This window comes from Haliaeetus albicilla, chromosome 17 (genome assembly GCF_947461875.1).
Source record: "Haliaeetus albicilla chromosome 17, bHalAlb1.1, whole genome shotgun sequence".
Taxonomy (NCBI): Eukaryota; Metazoa; Chordata; class Aves; order Accipitriformes; family Accipitridae; genus Haliaeetus; species Haliaeetus albicilla.
In genome coordinates, this window is record NC_091499.1 from 20666925 (window position 1) to 20689881 (window position 22957).

A 22957-nucleotide genomic window follows, 5' to 3' on the forward strand; every position below is an offset into this window, starting at 1 on the left:
AAAGTAATATATAAAAACTTTCTCTATTTTATGTCAAAAATCAGAAAGTTAATAACCAAATACTGGAGAGATCCAGTTGAAGCTAAGTTGATCAGCTAAGTCACTTATATTTATAAATATTCATTTATTAGAAATGCAGTCACTGAATGACCAAACAGACAAGACATTAGCCTTCAGTACTAGAGATGCACAGAATCCAAGGAGATCTTTGAAAATATCTATTTACATATATAGAAATAGTATGAGTTGGCAAAACTACAAGGACTTAATGTCATCCATAATAATAATCTCAGTACACAAATTCATTAAGCAACAAATTAAACCTCAAACAAATTTACGAATACAGTGTGCCACATTATGCATTAGGGTTCAGAAATCTATCACTGAAATTGTTCATGCCTTTAAAGTGACCTTTAAAACAGTTTAAAAAAAAAAAAGATTGTTACAGGGGAACGAACACTTTGAGAGTTGTTGTTTCCTCCATTAAGCAAGACTGCAGATCCTTTAGCAGTCATTGAAATTAATCCAAATTTATAACTCTTATGTTAAGAAGTTGTTGGTAACGCCAGGCACATTTTGTTGTTAATAGACAGTAACTGCTGAACATTTTACTATGAAGCAGTATTAACTAAGGATTAGTCTAGGCTGAAATTTTGAAGGCTGGACCTCTTTCTCAGGCTGAGACCTGGGGGCAACGTTCTTCAGACAACCAGAAAAATTAGTTTCACTTGCACTAGCGTCTTACAGTCATTCTCTGAAACTCAAGTACTGTCATGCTTCAACCAACTTGAAATTTCACATGGATCTTGACATTAGATGCGTCTCTTCCACCCACCTGACTTTATGAAAATGGTAACCAGGATGGATCACTGAGAGGGTAAAGGGCACTGCTCAAGTGCTTGAAATGCAACATATGCATTTCAGTGCAGCATAGCTTTAAATCAGCATACACAAAGAATATAGGCAATTATCACAGAATGAGAAATTATACTTACAAGTAACTTGCAATAAGACACAGTGGTCACAGCACATGGCCAGTTAAAATGGATTTCCCACTGTAGAACAGTGGGCAAAGAACTAAAAAACCTCCCCCTAATCTTAAAATTTATTATCAGAAATATCTTAATAATAAGGATTTATTTTGTTTCTGTATTTGACAGTGATGCAGCTGCTATCGGAGTAGTGACTCCAGAATCGGATCCATTTCAAGAAGGCTGCGGACAGGGTTTAAATAATGGAAAGAATTAATGCAAAAACAAGGGAAAAATTGTTTAAATGAAAAAAGGAAATGGTAATTCATGGCTTTTATCTTCTAGTATCTTTTTAGAAAGTCAAAGAAGTGAACAAACACGTGTAGCCCTCAGGGTAGCACACAGGCATGATTTTTTGTCTGGACTATTCATGCTTTCTTCTTAAAGCCATCTAGTTGTCCAAACTAAAAAAAAAAATGCTTGGAATTGAATTGTATCACTAGCTCTATGCAAGCAATACCAATTTGCAGCTTGCATGAAAATGTGTCCAATCCTTAAGTCTAAAAACACAAAACTTTTGTTTATTCTCAGCGGTTCACCACTGTATAATAACCATATGAACCATAAAAATGATGCACAGCTCTAAGTACTTGGGCAGAATCAACCATAGCATTAAATAAGAGACAAAAGACTCTCCAACAGATGAATCAGAACCATAGAAAAACTTTAGACTGGAAGTGCCTTTGGAGGTCAGGCTTTGGAATAAAAGCTCTGCCTCAAAAAAAGAGCCGCTACAAAAGTTAAATAAGTTTGCTCAAGGCCTTGCCCAGTCAAGTTCTGACTGTCTCCACGGCTTTCCACTCAACCACTTTCACTCCCCCCACCCTAACAGCCCATCAGACCTCCTCCTGCCGCAACTCCTAACCGTTTTCCTTTGTAATTGCCCAACTCCACCGCCAATGGAGGCACGTCTGAGAGGACTCTGACTCCATCTGCTCTACGAGCCTTCCTTTTAGGTAGCGGAAAGCAGCTATTAGATCCATCTTCAGCCTCCTCATCTCCCCCGCTCTCTTCTAACACAGCATATGCTCCAGCCCCTAATCATCCTAGCAGCACTCTGCTGGACTCTCTTCTGTTTGCCCACATTTCTTTTGTCTTGGGGTCCCCAAAGAGGACACAGCATTCCCAGTGCAGCTTTACAAGTGCTGAGCCGAGGGGATGAATTACTCGCCATCTGGCTATAATCTAGGGGGCACAAGGGCTAAAGCAGCTCCCTGGTTAATCTTCATTTCTGCAACACCACACGACAGACTTTTCATTCAGCTCGTTGTTCACCATTACCCACTTCCACGAAGCTGCTTCCCAGTCAGTCCCTCGCCTGCCCTCGTGCATGGGGTTTTTCCTGTCCCTCGTGCAGGACTTTGCACTTGCATCTGTCAGCTCTGGGAGGCTCCTGCCTGCCCACTGCGCCAGCTCCTCACGCTGAATGGCAGATCCACACGCCTCTCTATCAACTGCTCCCACCAACCTTTTCTTCCAGTCGTAAACAAAATCACCAAGGGTTTAAGCTGTCACATACATATAATCAAATAAACTGCACTGTACCGAGAGCTACAGGTGCAAGTCAAGGATACAAAGTGTATTTTCTTAACATTAAAGCAAGGATATTTTCTACTGAGTTCTGCTCTAACAAGCATTACATTTAACTGCTACAGCCAGAAAGGAGTCTTCTCAACATTGAGTATCAATTCTACTTCCACATTGTTTCCAAGACGACTAAGAATCTACATGCATACATAGTTCTGCTGACTGGTGAGCAATTTTAACCAGTCTTATAAAAAGTTAAATTTTGTGCTGTATGCCTCAAGCATGAAGCCGCTTTGTTGATGAAAGATAAATATTTTAAACACTTCAAAACTAACATACCATGCTATTCAGAAACAGTATTTACAACTGGTTATTCTCATTTCTCAGCTATTTAAAGACCTGCCTCTAAATGACTTTAGGCCATCTAAACTCATTGTTCTTATTCTTATACAATAAACCCACAAATAATTACGATTATCAAGGACTTCAGGAAGACTCTGATACGTATTTGACTCTTGCTTACTACTACAGTTCAGTGCCAGCCTTCCTGAGAACACAGTCTGAAATACTACTATGGCATAATTAAAATGTAAGATTATTTTTTTTCTTTTGTATTTTACACATTGCCACAGCCACTCTAACAGTTAAGTTATTAACCCTAAAGTTAAAATATTCTTGCTGTTAAACGCTTAAGTTACTTGGGCATTTCAACAGATCATGATATGTAATACAAACCCACAGCTGGAGAGGGCACACAAGTTTACTAGTCTTTTCAGACTATCTTCAGGCACAAGGAGCTATCAGATATGGAGAGATAGGACCTTAGAACTGTTTTGACTTAATGCAAGTGACAAAAACTAGCTACAGAAATATGTGGAAATGTTCTTCACATCACAGGTAGCAAAGTAACAACATTCAACATGAATGCACACATCTGAAGTAGTCATAATTTTGCCTTGTAATTACACAACAGTTATTACCTGAAATATCACCACCACATGATGCGCCCATTAATCTTACATAGCCTCCAAATTCACATTCAGCTAGCATGTTATTATATAATACCACAGGAAAGCAGCAGAGGTAGTAAAATTTGAAAGTGAAAAACAAACAGGCTTTACTCGGCCTGTCCATGCTACATAAGACATGGAATCACCACAAAAGTAAACACCATGCTAACTAGCTCAAGTATTATTAATATTCAAGTACAGTGGTACAGGCCTTAAGGTTGGCTACCTAGGTCCGTCACTCCCTTTTTAGTACTATTATCATGTAAAAAACGTAAATCAATTTAACTCTGCTTGCCTATGTGCATTATAACAAATTTCCAACAGCAGTGTTTACAACCAGAGAACAATTAGGAGAAACTTCTTTATGTATAGTTAGCTGTAAATTCTCGTTTAAAAAAATATGAATTCATAAGCCAGACTATAAATTGACCTATAGATGCAATGCAAGAAAAAAGGGGGGATCGCTCCCCTAATACTGTGCAATTAGGTTTGAGATCAGTGTATTTAACACATTTAATTTTATGCTGTAATTTATCCGTTAGATTTTATAGCAAAGCAGTGTTCTGAAGATAAAGAAATAAAAGCATATTGCTTAAGTTTTGCAGGTTAGCAGGACATTTTGAAAACTGTATGACATAGCAGCATTTCACACTTCAGATTATCTGTCAGACCCAAAAATGCCTTTCCCCCTGTTTTCTTTCAATATACACAAGGGAGCCATAGCCTACCAACATTCTTTTCACTTATTAAACGTACTCACGAAACAGAAGTTTCACTTTAAGTACACTGTTTCCTTAACACCACCTCCCTTCATTTCTAGGTCATCAATTTATCTGGAAAAGGTTCAGGGGGTGGGGGGTGGGGAATCATCAAAATGGACTACTTTCTTTCCTTTATTCAAATATGAAAATACATACAATCCTACGAAATTTAAGCTTTCTGTGTAGCCTAAAAGCAGCTGATCTCAGTAGGCATTGTCATTTAAGCTATAAAGAAAGCTCCAATAACTATTAAACAAAAATGTGTAATCCACTTTTGAAACACATAACCCACAGGTTGTGTAGGAATAGAGCAGCAGGGCTTGTTACAGACTAACATGAGTAAGTCAAAGGGAAAATGACCCCTGACAATTCTACCCATCCTCCAGTTCTCTAGTCCAACTCTAGATAGCCTGGGTATTTTTGCCTCTGATTATGCTCTGTTTATATACATGAAAATAGAGCAGCATATCTCCATATAACTCACTAACCTACTTTGCCTGCCCCATACTATGCTTTTTCTAAAATACAGCTTTTCTTAAATGTTAAGGAACCTTTATATTAATGCATCTGTAAAATTCAGGAGTTTACTAGCAGAAAGGAACTTAGAAGCATTCCAAAATGCAAAGCAAAAAACCCTCAACAACTAAAGAAAGTTAATTTTAAAAATGAAGTCCATTTTTTAGAGACCGTATACTCTGAAATTTAGTTATGTCACTTCCTGACAGATGTGTAAGGTCTATTTTGAGGGGGAAAGGGAGGAAGGAAAGCAGGAGGCAGTAAAAAATAAAGGTTCTGCATCACTTACACCTAAGTAAAATAGATTTAGAGAAATACAGTCAAGGATTCTCTCAATCTGAATACAAGTATACTAAATATCTGAAAAAACTACAGAAGACAGGAGGAATGAAGGTAGAGAGCCAGCTTATCTGTGATTCGAGTTGAAGATGAAAGTCACACCTGCTTCAGTAGGAAGCCTGGAAGGTGGCTATATTTCCGAAGAAATGGTAACGTTCCAGGAGGAAGAGAGTCAAAATGAAGACAAAACACAAAGCCCTTGAAACTGCAACAGGTATATAAATCCAAACTCTCCAATATATATGAATAGATTATATGGTTGGCAGATTACCTGGGCCAAAGATGCAGACACCTCCGAGCTTGCTCCCTCAGAGTTTGACAGTTTTCATTAGACACATGGACACCCAACACAAGATGGTGAAAACACTAGAAAGCATGTCTATCTTTCCCTGTCAACCTATCTCTAGGCAACCTCCTCTCATGGTGGAGACTTCAGTATAAAGCAGCATTGTGAGTGCTGGGTTACCTTTTGCTTCCCTCCCTTTTCTGCCTTTGTGCAGTTCATGTCCTCCTTCGAGACCCACTGATTCTCACCGGCCTCACAAACCCAGCAGCTCTGCTCTGCCCCCTTGTTGACAGCAGAGCGGAGAAAGCCAAGGGCGGAATTCAGGCTGCCATCAACTCACCGCCTTCACACTGCGAAAAAAGGGCAGCTATGCAAGTAGGCACCAGGCCGACACAGAAGAGTAACAAGGCAAAAGCCAGTTTTGGGGGGGTGACAGTTTAGAATCATGATACTGCACCCATTCAGGTGGGAGCATTAGTTCAGTCATTTGTGCAGAAAGGGTAACAAGCCAGTGAACACTGCAGAACTAACACTGAAGCCTAGGCCACAATCCATTACCAGAAAAAAGCCCCACAACCAAACCCCATACAAAAACCACTACCACCAAAATAAAAAAAAACAACCCTGGGAAGGCCTGCTCTGGTGCATCTGATTCATTCTGCAGGTCCAGCCTGCCCGAACCTAGCCCCAGCTCAGCACCAGAACAGTGCTGGGCTGACTTTGTGCAGAGCTATTTGAATCTGTCTACTCCACACCCCCCCGGGTTCCATAACATTAGCAACCCCAATGTTTGGTGTATGCCATGCTATCTTAACTCCAGAATAAGCAGGTATTGACACTAATTATAAGAAAACTTGATGCGTTTCCAGAAATTTTTAACCACCAGCCCAGGAAAGTAGCGACTTGGGGTTTTCTTAATACTCTTTTAACCAGTACACACATTTTCAAAGCTCAAAAGGATTGTTTAGTCTTTCTTCACAGTTAACTCAATCTCTACACATAGAACATGGAGAAAGATATTACCATTTTGGTAGCGAGACACTGAAGAAAAAAAGATGGCTTTGTGATTTAAAAACTAATGGCTTTTTCATTCATTCTCCTGTTAAATTAGGCAACATGTACTTAGAAAATCTTCAGGAATTTAAGTTTCAAATTATCAGTTGAGATTACTGTTCAGCTACCAAAGCATGCTCATCATCTTAGACTAACGTAAAGAACAGCATCGCTCCCATCAGTTCTCTGCAGAGAAACATACATATCAAACCTAAGTGGGCCATATATACACAGCACAGAAGAGATGCTGATAATGTATGACAGCACTATTTCTTTTTGGCAGTTCAAACATTTCTAAACAGGAATGTGATAACCCAGAAAAAACATGACTTCTGCCCCTCAAAAACCCAGGTCTGGTTTTGAGACAATTTGGAAATAAATGCAAGACAAGACAGGCCTGATTCTGTCAGCAAGACGAGAAAGAGATCACATGCATTAAAAGATAAAATATTGCATGTTCCGAATGTTTGCAGGGTTTTTCTCCTTTAGTAAGAACAATTCAATATGGCCACTTTTGGTAAGCCCTACAGTACAAATAAGCATTACATTCTTTTTCCATAATATTTTCAGTAAAATAATGACTTCATTATATTTTATAATACATAAAGAAGCCTTAAAAATGGCTATGAGTTTTTACTGTTTATCTCCCCCACTCATCTATCAGAAATACCAAGTCTAGTCTTCACCGGTTATAAAGGATGCCTGTGAAAATTTCAGGGTATGGTTGCTTATGTGTCTCCACAACTCATGAAAAGCAGCTGTGTTGAATCTAAAACCCCTCCTTTATGAGAACCATTGTGTACTGAAGTTATAGATATTAATTCTTTGAACCATGCAAAAAATACAGCTGTCCCCCTAAAAACAGTTGAGATTTCATTTGTTTGATCCTGAGTCATCACCAGGCCCACAGTCTTAATGTTCAAAGCTGAAAGCCTTTATTTTTCCACAAAAAAGGCAAGAAGAAAAAAACCACCCACTTGAAAATCCTCTTTATCCATTATTAAAATGGCCATAACACTATTAAAGCAAGAACAGTATTAACATTTTCCATCAAGAACAGTATTAACATTTTCCATCAAGAACAGTATTAACATTTTCCATCAATTCTGACCAAAGAATTTTAACAATTCTTAGAAGGGAACGGAGGTCAGTATAGCTACATAGCCTGCCTTTATCGCTTCCCTACCACAGGTTAGACATCCATGACACTGGTCAAAATTAGGGCAACACGGATGTACCTGTCCCAAAGAAGTCTTTTAGCTAAGAAATAGCTGGTTTATGGACAAAAATTGGCTAACTGAAGTTTGAAGAACAAGCAAAACCACAGCACAAGCAACAGACAGTAAAGCATGTTTACCTTCCTGATTTGGTAGCAGATTAACACAAAACCAGAAATGCTGGGAGGAGGGATGTAAAGGTTGTTATGAATACCTACCAGCTGTAACCAGCACAAGATTTTGCCACAAATTCACTATTACAGCTCTTCCCCTAAAAGTCATCTACAAGAAACTGAAAAGTTTCTCATGCTACCTGTTCAAACACTTCCTTCTCAGCAGAAACATTCACACCTGTAACTGGTAGTTACATTTCTCCAAAAAAAGCAAAATTGGATTTTTTTCTTTCAAAAACTTAAGTTTAATACATAGCCTGTAAGTATTGCTATCACTCGTTAAACAAATAAAACTTCCTATATTTAAGAACTGAAGAAAATTGTTTGAAGTTTCACAGAAAAAAAAGCCTGCAGATGTATCATTACTTACAAGGCAGTTATCACAAATGCTACTTTCTTTTCTTTTTTGTGGTCATTCATTCTGTTTCACAAAGAGGTTTAAAATTATTACATCTCAAACGAAAGCCTATAAAAACATATTGAAAGATACAACATGCTTAAAAAGACTTTTCTTGGTTTCACAAGCTTTTCTTGTTTCTCTTTTATGAAGAGCTGAGAAATTAAAATTAGCATTTGAAAGTATTGAAGAGATTGTTTAAACTTCTCATTTAGGTGTCAGATTCCACAGGTGCAATTTCTCATTAAGTACAGTGAAACCTTGAAATCAACCTTGCTAGGCAACGTCTGTTCTTAACATTATAAAGCAAACCAGTAAAATTCTGGTTTCCCTACAACTGAAGATACTCTTAGACAAATAATCAACTAAACATTAGAGCCCAAGATAAGCACGGAAAGAACACACTGGTTATCTGTTCTCTTACCTTACATATTGAGGGTATCAAGATTCTGTAACTTCTGGTTAAGAGAAGAACCTTAACTCATACCATTTAATTGTGTAGTCAACTCTTCTGCCATTATTATAACTCATGTTAGAGGTCTTTTAATTTTAAAAGCCATTAATAAAAAGAGCACATAAAGTGCACTGCTGGGAACACTTGGGCACTGGGACTAAGTGACAGGATTTCTTTTTGCAATAAAGCTAATAATTCTTGAAATAGTAAAATTATGCTGGCACAGCATTTTGTTTCTCTTGAACTAAACTGCTTGCAAGACAGCAGAATAGTTTTTTCACAGAATTATTAAAATTGCAGTTTAAATTGACTTGTAACAACATAAGCTTTAGGCAAACATCTATTTTTATACTGATTCTGGCTTCCAGTGGACCAGAACTCTTTATTTACTGCTAATTCACAAGTGAATATATTATCAGTCAGTTTGCTGACTAATACTTGTACAAAACAGAATCTTTCAAGAAGTACTTTGAATTGAACCAGATAAGATGCAATTTCTTGATAAATTTTGCAGGTATGTTCGCATCCCTCAAGATCTTACTACTCAAATGGTAAATAAAGATAATCCCTCAATTTCTAACTTCCCCCAATTAAATAAAAGATAGAAACCAGAGTTTCTAATAAGCACTCAATCTTCAAAATTACAGTAATACCTTTATTATGAAAGGCAGTACCACTAAACAACAAAAAAAAATTAGAGAACTCACACACTCACTAAATACACACATTAAACTCAAACTAATTTGGAACCTCACTGTCTAAAGCAAAACACATGCCTGAAGTCTTGCATTCAAAGCTTCTCCTGTTTCATTTAATTTTGTTTAAACATATGGGAAGATGTTAATTCTAAGTGTTTAGTATTTTGTATCTCAACACAGAATAAGTATCTTCATGCTTACAGCTTCCGTAAAATACATTTACCAATAATAATATAAATGACAGCTTCAGGACATGAGGAAAACACATTGATAGTGGTGTTACCACCCATTCCAAATAGCGGTTTCTGAAATACTTACAAAGCTTTTCAACTTACAGGCCTCTAAGAAACATGGTAAGAAAGAGAAGACACTAAAACCAAAAGAAGTTATATTTTGCACTGCAATGTAGATTCATGCCATCTGTGCAAAGTAAGAACACTAATTATTTTCGAACATCCTGTTCTGAATTATTTTACTGACTTTTTCAAGTCAATACTTATCTATGCAGAAATCTTTGTGAAAGCCATGGTAGTATCAGCAATAAAAAAAAAAAAAAGAAAAATTGCTAGAGAGGAAAGTAAAGTTATTAATCTACTGGGCAACTTTTTTGAAAGTTTACCTGTATTGTTTATCAGTGACAATCCTTAAGCATTAACTAGAGACAACCTTTTTTACTTTACGGTTCAAGATCGTTAATACTGAACAACACTTACACCCCAGGTGCCCCCCAAATAAAGAACATCAGTTGCACAAAAGTACACTAAACAATATTTATCTATTTATTTTGGTTTGTTGCTAGTTTTGGTTTGCTAAAACAGAGTCATGACCCAATTTAGTTCCTTGAATAACTCAAGCCACATTTAGATTAGCACATAAATGGTGACTTGAAAAAAAATTTTTTTTTAAATCAATCTTTTCCAAGACATTAGACTAAAATTCTGCACAACAATGACATCTCATATCCTGTACCATGACTAAAATCTGAAGAAATTATATGTTAGCATGCTAGACGTAAATATAATTAATACTTGATGCATTGTATTTACCATTCTGTAATCCCATCCATAGTTGCTTATGATCCTTTTTTTGCATCTCATTGATGACTTGACTTTTGTGCTTTAAAGCATCTGCTTCTTTTATAGAAGCCATAAAATGAGCTTCAATCACATCCTTAGAATGGCAGTGTAGAAGATCCTTTTCTGGAAAATTCTGCAAAGAGAAAAGATAGCTCAAGAGAAATAAATGTATCACATACCTTAGAAGATGAAGAATAAATGGTAATTTTAATCAGGTTTATATTTACACAAAGCAGCACCCTGGAATCTTCTACTCTGCTGACAAAAAGGTTTTGCAGTGAAAAATGTTTCATGAAAAATAAAAGTTGAACAATTTTCTGTAAAACCAGAAATTACTCTAGATCATCTAACCTCAACTTGATAAATATATTTAAATACATCGGTGGATGTATTTAGGCCCTTGCATCCAAAATTCAGGAAATGAAGAGTTTTAACATGTTTTCAAGCAGATGTTCAATTCTCTGGCAATGAACAGGAGAAAAGGGGGAGAAGTGACAAGCACGCAATTCCTATTGACTCTCAGTGGCAGTTTAGCACCCGTTTCTCTGCAGGCCTTTGAAAAACGTTTCCTCTAAGTATCACCATCCACATATAGGAACTATAGCATGCATGCCACTTACAAACATTTTTCCTTAGAGATATTGGAAATCCTTGTCAGCTCCAACTTTACCTAATACATGTGCTTATTGACAGCTTGTGTGACATGATTCTATACCCCTTTTATTTGGTTAGAGTTGGCACACTGCATTCAGCATTGCAGATGCACAGTTACCACTCCTCAGGTAACTTTGATCCCCTCAGTAGCTGACAAGTACCTTTCCCAATTAGTTTATTAAGGAATTATAGTAGTAAATCCTGTTCAGGTACAAAAAAATATTTCTTTGGAAATTAACTAATTAGAAGTTCAGCACTGTATAGGTATACAGTTAGGGTTGTTCCTTCTCTAATTTTTCTTTTATCAACACTTAGTATCACTTGCCATTTTACAATAACACAAGCATTATCACAAATTCATAGTCTTCAGTTTTCAAAGTTTTAAAAACCCAGCATGCTTTATCCCCTCCTTATTCATCTTCTTTTCACAGTTGCTTGACTATGCTGAACAGTGCAAACCCCCAGAGCCAAACTAAAGTGGCATCATTAGTACTCCCCTTCATAACAAGGGCTTGCCACTTATTTTTATACTTCAATTCTCATCTGTTATTCCATAAGAGGACCTTTCCTCTTAACTCATTACAAATTGGCTATTTAAAAAAGGCTTTTGTGAGGGACTGTCAAAACCATTTTAGAAATACAAGTACATATAACGGGATATTTTTCAAAGGCTTTTACAACATAGTTAACATGTCACAGTAGGAGCAATATAATGCTGGAAAACCCCATACCTTCCCTCCTCCACATAAAAGCAGGAAAAATAGTGAAGACTGCCTCAAACTATAGGAACTCAAAATATCCAAGAACCACCAACAGCTGGCAGTATGAAAGGGAGCTGGGGATTTCCTTACCTGAAAGGAATTCTGAGGACAAGAATGATAGTTCCCTCCTCATTAGGTTATTGAAAAGGGTTGGAAATTAAATAACAGAATTTCATATAGTGACTCCTCCTTATGACAGCAAACCCAGACTCTGGAAACTGTGGATCAAAACGATGAGTATCTTCCAAAAACAGGAGTATGAAGGGAAGAGAAAACTGCTAATATCTTTTTCACTGAAGTATACATGGTTTGGTATTGAACACACAAAGGGAGTGCTATTGTTACTTAGGACTGATGTATGTGGAGCTGACTAGAAATCTAAGGACAGAGATAAAGCTTGTTTCTCATATGAGGATGGCCAAGTATAAAGACATTAAAGACGACAGAACAGAAAGGAGAGTTCTTCTAGGGCAGACCTCGCTCCTTTTCTCTCCTACAAAGCTGACTGTCAGCATAGTTGGCCCCAAGATGAATGGAAGACATTACTGGGACTGTTACTTGCCAGCTGACATCTGTATAGGCCTGTAAAATACTTTTAGAAGTTTAACTTACTTGCTTAAATAAAAATAGTAAAGTCTTGTAACCAATCCAGAAGAAAAGAACAGTCAGAAATAGCATACTTCAAGATCAAAAAAGTTCTTTACATGCAAGAATTCGAAGTGAGACACTGGCATCCCTCAAAAAAAAAGATGAGACAGTGGAATGTACCTAATGTCAAGTAACATAGAAACCTAGAAACTGACTTTCACAGTTAAACACTGAAGTTTAGCTAAGTTTATGAAAACAACAGTTTTGCTACAACAACTGTTTTGTTACACATACATCTAACATTTTGTTACACATACATCTAAATATAGAACTGTGGGGTCTTTTTTTTTTTATATTCTTGTCTTTCTACAGGTAGGCATCTCCCTGCTGACTTCCTTCCAATGAATTTTGAATTACAGGGTATGTCACTCCCTGGGGATGTGTTCCAGAGAACATGCACAGTGTGGTCTGCAGAATAGCAAGGAGATACTTAAAATTGGTCAAAGCTAGCTAAACTAGTGAAAAGAATCTAGCCACAGTACTTAACTACAAAGGTGTGGCATGATTAGTTTTCCCAGCTTCTAAGTGATAACACTGTGGAAGACCAGAAAACACACCTACAATCTTGGTGCTGTCTACTATTTTCTTTAGAAGAAAAACACTGACACATTTCTGTGCAGTACTGTGACTAGAAGCTGAAGAACCTAAAATATGAAAGTGATAACTTGGAAAACAACACTGCCGCATCTACAAAAAGCATATGAAACAGTTTCACCTATATGAGACTACCAACAGAAAATATGGCATCCCCATTTATAAACTAGGGCACAGAATAATAAGTTTTATACTTAAATATAGAAGATGTATGCTTGTATTTTTTTTTTTAAACTCTACTTTCCTTCTTTCTACTTGAGGAAATAGTAATCAAATGTAAATAACTTTATTCAGTTCCCCAAAGAAGGAGACAATTGTAAACAAGCTGGTAGTCACACCTGGCTACACAACTATGAGATTTACAGAAGGTTTTAACAAATCCCATAAGCAGCTTGAATTCAAGTACTCTTACTGGTGATGTCTTACTCCCTCCATGCTCTGTATCTTTGAAAGAAGTTATCAAGGGTTGACTCTGATTTTCTTAGAAAGCTCAAGCAGTACTGGTTTTGTTTCACATACCAGTAGACACTTGCAGCATAAACTTGGTCATAAAAAAGTAGGTATCATCTGTACAGACAGGAACACTAAATGACCTCTCACATAAAACTGTTCCAAAAACATTGCAGGTAATTTCAACAGTCTGGTTTCATAACTCCTTTACACCCATATTTATCTATTAGTTCTAGTTCACAAAATATCTGTTTATGCTGTGACAGTCTAGTTGCATTAGGCTACATTTACAGAAAATTACACCACATAATCATAGAATGCCCAATAATAGAGCATTAAAAAAACATAAGAAGCATATCCAGTGGCAGGGGGAGCATCCATATGTTTGTGTTTAGTTACCAACAGTGGGTTTTTTTAAAAAAAGATTAATTTTTAAAAATCCCTGATTTATACTTCTGGCTTCCACTATGTCTCCTAACAATTCCACAATTTATCCATATGCTACATGGAAAAGTACTTCCTTTTCACTCCACCTGACCCAATTTTTAGCTAAGAAAACCAAAAAGATAGCTGTTATTAAAAAAACAGACGCAGTCTTTCCTCCTCTACATCAGGTCATGGGTGGAGAGGCAGACACCAGCAGATACAGGCTTCAGCACAGGGAGAACATTAGCCTTTCCCCTGGCACACCCAATTTCCTTTCCTCCAATAGTGCTACCATTTCCAGAGCAGTTCACCACCTCCTACCTACTGCCCGAAATCTGGAGAGCTGGTTACCGCGCTGAGAACATGCATAGTGCTAAGCATGCTGCAGAGTAGCATGAGATGAGCTTAACAGGAAGGGATAGTTTCCCTGCTCCCTGTAAAGCCACACTTGGCTAACAAAAGCAACTTCCCAGACTACAGCTTCTCATGATTCTCAGACCTTAGTACTCAGTTCAAGCTCATCCTTCTACAACTATTTAAGGCAACTGTATTTCAACTTTACTAGACATATAGATGAATGTTATTTTATTGCATACCAGAAGTACAAATGAATAAACCATTTCTTCAATGCAAACAGTAAGTATATTTATTATTTGGTCTGCATACATAACACAGGAGGACAGTTACAAGTAACTGTCAACTTTCAAACTTCTGCTGAACAGAAATAAACTTTGTTTAAAGTTAAAAACATGAAAAAAGAAAATGGATGGGTGAAAAAAAAAGTTGAGAACATCTGTAAAAAGTGTTTTTTAAGGTATCTGTTGTGGACTGCATACTTTGGTAAAACAAAGGAGAAAGCCATGACAGCAAAAGTTAAACCCCAGAAAAATCTAATACTGTTCAGTTAAACCAATTACAAACTACGGCTCTTTGAAAAAAATAATCCAGGCATAAATCCCACACCTAAACTATTTAGCTGTAATAAACTGTAACACATGAAAATGTCTTCAGTATCTTGACATACTTTGATATATTTCAGTTATGTTTTGACTTTAAAGAGGGGTTTATTTAAATAAACTTTCAGATTACATCAAAAACACGAAGAGAGATTAAACAGGTGCTTAATCCAAGGCATTATATTTTTAAAAACTAACTTACATCAGCTTTTACAATAATACTGCCTTAGCAGTAAACTATTTCTGCTGATCTTTAATGTACACCTTTGAGACAAACTTAAATTAGCTGATCTTTTGGCAAGCAGCAATATAAGGACATTGAAGTCAGTTTACATTACTACATGAAACTGAACATCAGCACTGGGATGCTGCAACTGATTTCTCAAGATGGCTCTACTTTGGGATGGCAACATTCACACACTGCCACTGTTAATCTCCCAGAGCTCTCAGAATGTGTAACAATTAAATCATGATTTATGAAACTAGACGCCCTACAGTTTCTTCAAAACACTCTGGAAGTTTCTTCATCCCAGCTTTCTCTGACACAGATCAGAGAGAAGTGTAGCAATTACAATGCTTTCAAAAACATCCCCGACTTCATATTAATTCAGTCATTTTAAAAAGTTCCAACATGTGGAAATACATATCATAAGAATGTATGATTTCAGTGCACCCTTCCAAAGAGAATCAGACTACTCCTGTCAGCAACACCTTTTCTAAAACTCCTTCAGGACAAGAACTGTTTGAATGAAAGTGTTCAACACAACTGCTTCCCAGTAACCTTTTCACTTCATCTCAAATCTCACACAGTAAAGCTCATTAACCTAGCATTTTCCTTTGGATCAGTTTTCTTATTGCATTGTTTCTTTTACAATGGAGAAATTAAAGCTTCAGAGTTAAATACCATGATTTCTAGTCATGATTTTGACTTGAAAACATTCCTGGGATTATCGTCTCAATGCACTTCAGAGTATGAAAGAATCCTGCACCAAAGTACTCTTCTGAGCAAAGATCAGTAGTGCTATGAAGTCATACCTAATGGTTTTACAATGTGTAATCAAAATAATGTCTCTCCTGTGACTAAGCTGTCACAAGACCAAACTCATTTCACTCAGTTCTCTAAAGGGGACCCACAAAGTGTAACAGCATTCCCTGCCTTCCAGGATTTCTACAGTATCTCATATCCATACTCATGTGCCTAGAAGGATGAGCACTTCTCAATCTTCAGTCAACTCAAGCTGACTGAATTAAAAACATCATACAAAGTTCCCTTATATCCACTCAATTGCACTGAGGTAGTCTCATAACTTATCTTGAAAAACAATTTTGGATTTTCAGGGTATAATAGAATCATTTTCAAAGGAAAGTCATTTGAAAGCATATATAATCTCATAGAAATGGATTTACAGCTTTACAGAAAACTCTAGATGATTCCTGAAGAATGAACATTTTCCCCTTCAAGTCATACAATTCGCTTATTTATAAAACAATTCTGAAACTTTTTCCTAGCTTCCAAATTTCACGTAATCCCATGCTCACTTCTTAACTAAAGGTGTATTTCAATTTTACCTTGAAATGTACTGTGATGCTCCAAGGAAGGGCTGTATTTGATGCATGGAGATCAAACAGCAAACCAATTGGGTAATGCCTAAAAATGAAGGGATACTAAATGAACATAAAAGCTGTGCATTTAATTCTACATATAACAGTTAACGTACCTGCGTATACATGAAAAAAATTAGCTGTTTGACTCCCACAATGAACATTCATTATTGCTTATTCAGAAAGTTATATAGGCAGGTATAAACGACTGACAGTTTCTGGCAGAATCAAGTCTGGAATTCACATGTTTAATATCTAAACCAGTGGTGTCTAAGGTGTGCCCACAAAACACTGCTAGTTTTGTAACAGCAACAGTAGCCTACTGCTGCTCTGTGGAATCCTTCAAATCAGTATTTTTAGTTAAAGAGATTGATAATGGTAGGAATAGCTGGTCCGACAGAAAAGTATAGATGCTTTCAGATATTTAAATGCCACGGGTTTATACCACATTGACCCTTAACATCTCTTCCCTCTCTCACCTGCCTGATGTCATTGTGGAGAATAAGCAGTAAAGTGAAAAAATTACATATCTGTAAAAGGCCTGAAAGAGCATAGATTAAAATGAACTCTGTATCTTTACTATCAAATTAAGAAGACTATAAGGGGAGAAAAAAGATTAATTGGAATTTTGTATTTTAGTAGTATTCTGGATTAAAGGAGTTACACAAAGAAGCTGCTTCCTCCAAATATTCACTTCTGTCTTATAGCTTTGTCTCCTTTAAATTCATCAGAAAATACAGCCTCCAGCAATATAAGGAATATATATCACATACACAAAACTTCCACAGGAACTCTAAAAAAGTCTTTCTGCAACTTTCTCATAAGCAGACACTGGCAAGATTTTTTTTTTTTTTTTTCATTCAGCATACCAAGCTCCATTCTCTTATCTTTCAAAAATCTTAGCTAAAAGAGCCTTCCCAGGTTTTCATCCTACAAAGACATAAACACACGCTTAACTGTAAACTCAGTAGCTTCACTGAATTAAACGGGACTGATCACAGGACACAGAGCAAAGCACACAGGTAAGTTTTGAAAGAGTTTCTGGAGAGCCATAACCAAGAGCATTGCTCTAAAAACACCTGTGCCAAGCCAATTTCCTGACCTGCTAAACTCTCACACAACAGTGCTTTAGCACCCTCTATGGGTAAGCTAACCCCAAAGCTAAGACAAAGTCACCACAGCAGCAAAATAAAAAAACAAAACAAAGCAGTACTGCAATTCTCGAACTCACCTACTGCATTTGTAACTTCTTAAAGAATAGGGGGAAATATCAAGAAAGGATCTAGAACTGTGTTTTCCTGACAAAGGGAATAAAGAATATAGATAATGCATATCCAGATTTATCCTGATTCACTGCTAATGCTCAAGTTTTTACCAGTAAGACTTTTTACTACTAACTGTCAATCGTGTCTCAAGTACTTCAACAGGGATTGAGCAAGAGTTCCATGCAAGAGTGGTTTACCAGGTGAGCTAGTAATAAAAATCAGATTTCCTTTGATAATTAGATGAACATGAACAACTTTCAGTTACTTTCAGTTTATATAACAAAAGATACAGCCACAAAAAAAAAAAAAAAAAAGCATCAGTTCTTGGCCTCCCCCTCTATTTTCTACCCAGTTTAGATTAGAAAATGAAGTTTATGTACTCAAGCCTTCTTCAGTAGAATCCTTGTGTTTTGCAGAGTTACGTTTTTTATTTTGAAAGAGGCCAGCCCTGAATTCATTTTGTTTCATAGCAGAACACGAGATTAATGAAGACAACAGACCACAAGACAAATTGTTTTCTATTCAGAAGTACAACCTTCCATTAAGAGGAAAGTTTACAACAGGAGTAAAGCAATCCTGAGATATAAGACATGTCCTGCTTCAAATTCCAGTTCTCACACACTGGCATTTAATCTGAAGCCAATAGAAGCCTTAAGTAATGCCTGTACATAATCCCGTGTTTCACTTATTTTTGAGATATAGGTAGCATTTTTTAAGAGTCTGGAAACAACAGAACTCCATACAACAATACTAAAGCTATTCTTTATATTTCACTCGTAATAAAACCTGGTTTCTTAACCAGGATAGAGAATTAAGGGAGGCACAAAGAGAGAAGTTGAAAAGAAAAGAGGAGCTGCCAATTTGCACATTGAATAAAAAAAAAAAACAAAACAACCCAGCATTCACTCACTCCACTCTTAAGTGTTATGAGCCACCTTGTGCTATGAGCCAGTATTCCCTCATTAAAGATCTTGCTTCCAGTGGTACTGCTGCAATGCTGTTTCTGAAATTCTATTTGAAAAATAGGCATTGCAACTAAAGAAATACACAACTGCTCTCTAGAACCTAAAGTAACCAGGAGAATTAAAAATAAAAAGAATTCAAAAACCCAAGACAGCCTTTAAAGATTCCCCCACCACCACCAAAAGAGAAAACAAACAGAACAACAGCTAAGGGAAACATCCAGCCCAGAAAGGTATCATTTTGAAAAAATATTATGGGATTGTTGCAATCAAACTGGTCTTAACTGGAGTGGAAGCCAAGGACAAGCAGACTGTGCAGAACTTTTTCAAAGGAAATAATGGGAAAAATATCAAAGGGAAAATGTCTAAGAGACCATAAATGGCTTTTTACAAGTTGCTAGAGTAATGATTGGTTCTGGAAAGTCTTCAATCTATAGAAGTGTAACAGCACCTTGACTTCCAGCCATTGCCAGTTTATTACTGCTTTTATTATTATACAGAAGGTGGTTTCAGAGTGTGAGAGAAGTCCTGGAAAACACCACATTAAATACTTAAAATCCTTTTGAAAGTGACAGATGGGACAATAACGAAAATTAATTATCACTTCTCTAACAATTTCTTTCTGAACTCAGGACAGAAAGTGACAGCGTGAGTTGGTAGGTTGTTTTCAGACCAGGATAATTTACTGTGGTAATTCAGTAAGACATGTCACATGAACTGATAAAACCAGGACAAAAAAATCCTATGCTCCAGAACTGTCTGGGGTACTAAGTGTATCAAGTGGCCAAAATCTGATGTCTAGGTATTTCTAGGAACAAATATCTTACTGAGGGAAATTTTGGCTGCATTGGAAAATACTCTCACCTTTTCCTTTAGTATTCAGTAAGAAATAAATTTTTCTTAGATCTTTTAAGCAAACGCTAGCATTTTCAAATAATATGTCAGCTATGCCTGATCAAGTGGTGCTTTGACCTTTTGACTTCCACTGATTCCTGATTAGGAAGGGTCAAGTACCCATCCAGTTGGCACTAGAGAGACACCTGTGCAAGTACCAGGGCACAATCCACAGAAAGGGGACACAAACTTTGCTGAAGGCCATGTGCAAGTGCTGAAAGAGGATGGTAACAAACTATAGGGTGTCATCACCTAGCATCTGCTGAAGAAACCATCCCTGGCACATCAGAGGCCTTCACTCAGGCAGAACTCCTGAGAGAGGATGCAGGTCTCCAGGTCTCAAGCTGCCAGGAGAGCTTGGGACCTCTCCTGAGGGCTGGGGCAAACAGAAGAAGTGTCCTTGCCTAGACAAGGTATGTGTTAGTGGAGGAGCTATGTCACCAAGTTAAGTTAAGGAGCTGCAGGAGGTCAATGGGCTGCACAGCATCAGGGAAGATAAAAAGACATTGATGGCATCTTCACTGAGACCTTGCAGAGATGAGAGCCTGAACTCCCAGCTGCACAGAAAGAGGGTCCACAGTCATTGGAGTGGTGAATGGAGACTCGCAAGATGGGGAAGACCGGAGTCTTGCAACCTCTGACAAGAGAGGGCAGGCTCCTTCTCCACCTGCAGTCAGCACCTCAATGGCAGACAAGGGGCTAGAAGTTCTGAGGAAGCATCAGAGCAGCCTGAACAGTACATCCACACCAAGAGGAAGCAGTCATAGCAGTAGGAGACTCCCTCCTACAGGGGATAGAGCCCTCCCTCATCTGCCAATCTCACTTGCTACCTGCGGAGGTTTGCTGCTTGTTAAGCAATTGCAGACAGACTGGCAAGGTCTGTCCTGTGCTTGGATTATTAGCCCTTGCTGTTCAACCACACGGACACAAATTGTAAGTGCTGCGAGAGAACTCTTGAGTGTACTAAGAGCAACTATACAGCTCCAGAGGCAAGGTGGCATCTCCACAATTTCGCCATTGAAGGACAAAGGCTCAGAGAGGCATGAATGCTGGTCAATAACTGGTTGTGCAGCTGGTGTAACATCAAAGAATTGGCTTTTACAACCACAGGACACTCTTTGGGGATAAAGGACTGCTAGGGAGAGATGGAATCCACCTAAGTGGGACAGAACTATCTTCGCCTTCCAGTTGGCCAGCCTGGTGAGGACAGCTTTAGACCATGAACAACAGGGGTGTGAATAGAAACCCACAGGCAAGTAGAAATTAATGGACATGGGTGGAAAGCAAGTGGTGAAAGGTGACAAATATAAGGGAGATCTCAAAATGATAAAAGAGGGTAGAAGAGAGTGTACTACAAGTGTATGTACATAAATGCACACAGCTTGGGAAACAAGCAGGAGAAACTAGAGCTTTCACATGCAGTGACATAACTGTGACAGTGCTGGGCTAGCTGAGATATGGTGCGACAGTTTGCACAACTGGAATGCTGTTGTGGATGGATGCACACAAGCTCCTCAGGAAAGACAGGCAGGGGAGATGAGGGAAGAGTGTTGTCTTCCATGTGAGGGAGCAGCTTAGATCTATGAAACTTAATGGGACAGACAACAGGTTGGTTGAGATCTTGTGGTTCAGGATCAGAGGAGAGACTAGTAAGGGCAACATCATGGTGAGTTTGTTACAGATCATGCGATACAGGCGAGGAAGTAGGTAAGAGTCTTCTTCAAATAACTCAAGAAGTTTCTGCATCACCGACCCTGGTTCTTGTTAATCTCTGACATCTGCTGAAAAAGCAACATGGTAGGACACAAGCAGTCAAGATTTCTTGATACAGGCATTGGATGGACCAGAGCTGACCTGCAGCTGAACCTGTTACTTACTAACAAGATAAAGTAGTTCTGGATGTGATAATCAGTGGCAGCTTTGGCTGTAGTGACCATGAAATGGCAGAGTTCAAGATCCTGGAGAGATTGATAAAGGAGAGTCATCAGAATACAGACCTTTGACTTCACTCACCACTTCCTCCTGGTGCCCCTGCACAGTTCAGGCTCAGCCACCTCAGATGCATCACTGGACAGAGCTTTCAGTCCCTCACCTGCAGCCAGAGCACTGAACCTATCCTGCAGTTACAGAAATGCAGGCAGAGAAGGAGCCTTCCTCCTGTTGCCAGAAGTCACGAGCTTCCAGCCCTTCCATATCTTTTCCAAACCAATAATCACAGACTCTGCCTGCCATCTCCTTCAATGTAGCTGTAAGTTTAGGTTCCAGTAGGTGCAGGGTCTCTGAGAAGACTTGATCCATTTCCTTTTGTGGTCTATGATGCTGCAGTCTGATGACCTCTTCCTGCAGCTCCTCAGCTTGGTGACACAGACCCTCCCCCAGCACACACCTCCTGCAGGCAAGAAGACCATCTTCCCCTGCCCCAACAACCTCCGTGGCAGGCCCCAGGCCCCTGTTAACTCCAGACCTGGAGAGCTTCATCCTCCTCAGAAGCTGCAGACCATGAAGTTGAAACTACGTTTCAGACTTCCTCCAAAATCTCACTGGAAAACAGAAGAGCTGCAGCTGAAGAGAGATACACTACATGCCAACCAGGTATAAAACCGCACAGACTGTAAGCCATATGACCTCACAGCACAAAGTAAATAATGAGAATAAACAATATTATCAGCAAGTTCTACTTGATTCTGAATACAGAAGTTATACTTGAAAAGGTTAAGTATTAATACTCACTATTCTTTCTCTACAAACTACTAGCTCAATCTAATCCTCAGTTCCGGTATTTGGGTCTTCCCTGGAACAAGCTTCAGCTATTTAGGGGATTACCATTCTCCTAAAATAATGGTTTGCAGATAGCATTTTCCTTAGAAAAGCAATTCCACTGAAATCAGTGGAGCTGTTCTGGCAGAATATGCTTAGATTTTCTGAAGGATCAGAGCCTTAATTAGCAGATCATAATTACACTATTCATTTTCATTTCAATGTTCAATGAGTTTACTAACTCTTCACTTAATTTTAGAATTATAATTTGTATTTTTACTCTATACATATATATTCTTTTTTTTTTTAATTATAGTTTAAACATCACGGCGTTTGAAAACTTAACAGAAAAAAAAGACCTATTTTTGGTTGAAGTAAAAAGCCTCTTCCCTTTCTTGTTAAAACTTCAGTGAAAACTTAAAAGTGTCCTCCCATTATCTACCCAAGATT

The 22957-nt window shown here is 37.9% G+C and overlaps 1 protein-coding gene across 1 annotated transcript in view; it reads right to left on the reverse strand.

The window, feature by feature from the left end:
• Window positions 1-22957, reverse strand: part of ATG5 (autophagy related 5) — an 84283-nt gene that overhangs the window by 52088 nt on the left and 9238 nt on the right. Inside the window, exons 3-4 of the mRNA XM_069804967.1 lie at window positions 16597-16675; window positions 10509-10671 (exon numbers count right to left, since the gene is read on the reverse strand). Of these exons, the coding sequence (XP_069661068.1) occupies window positions 10509-10671; window positions 16597-16675 (242 nt within the window). The remainder of the gene's footprint in view (window positions 1-10508; window positions 10672-16596; window positions 16676-22957) is intronic.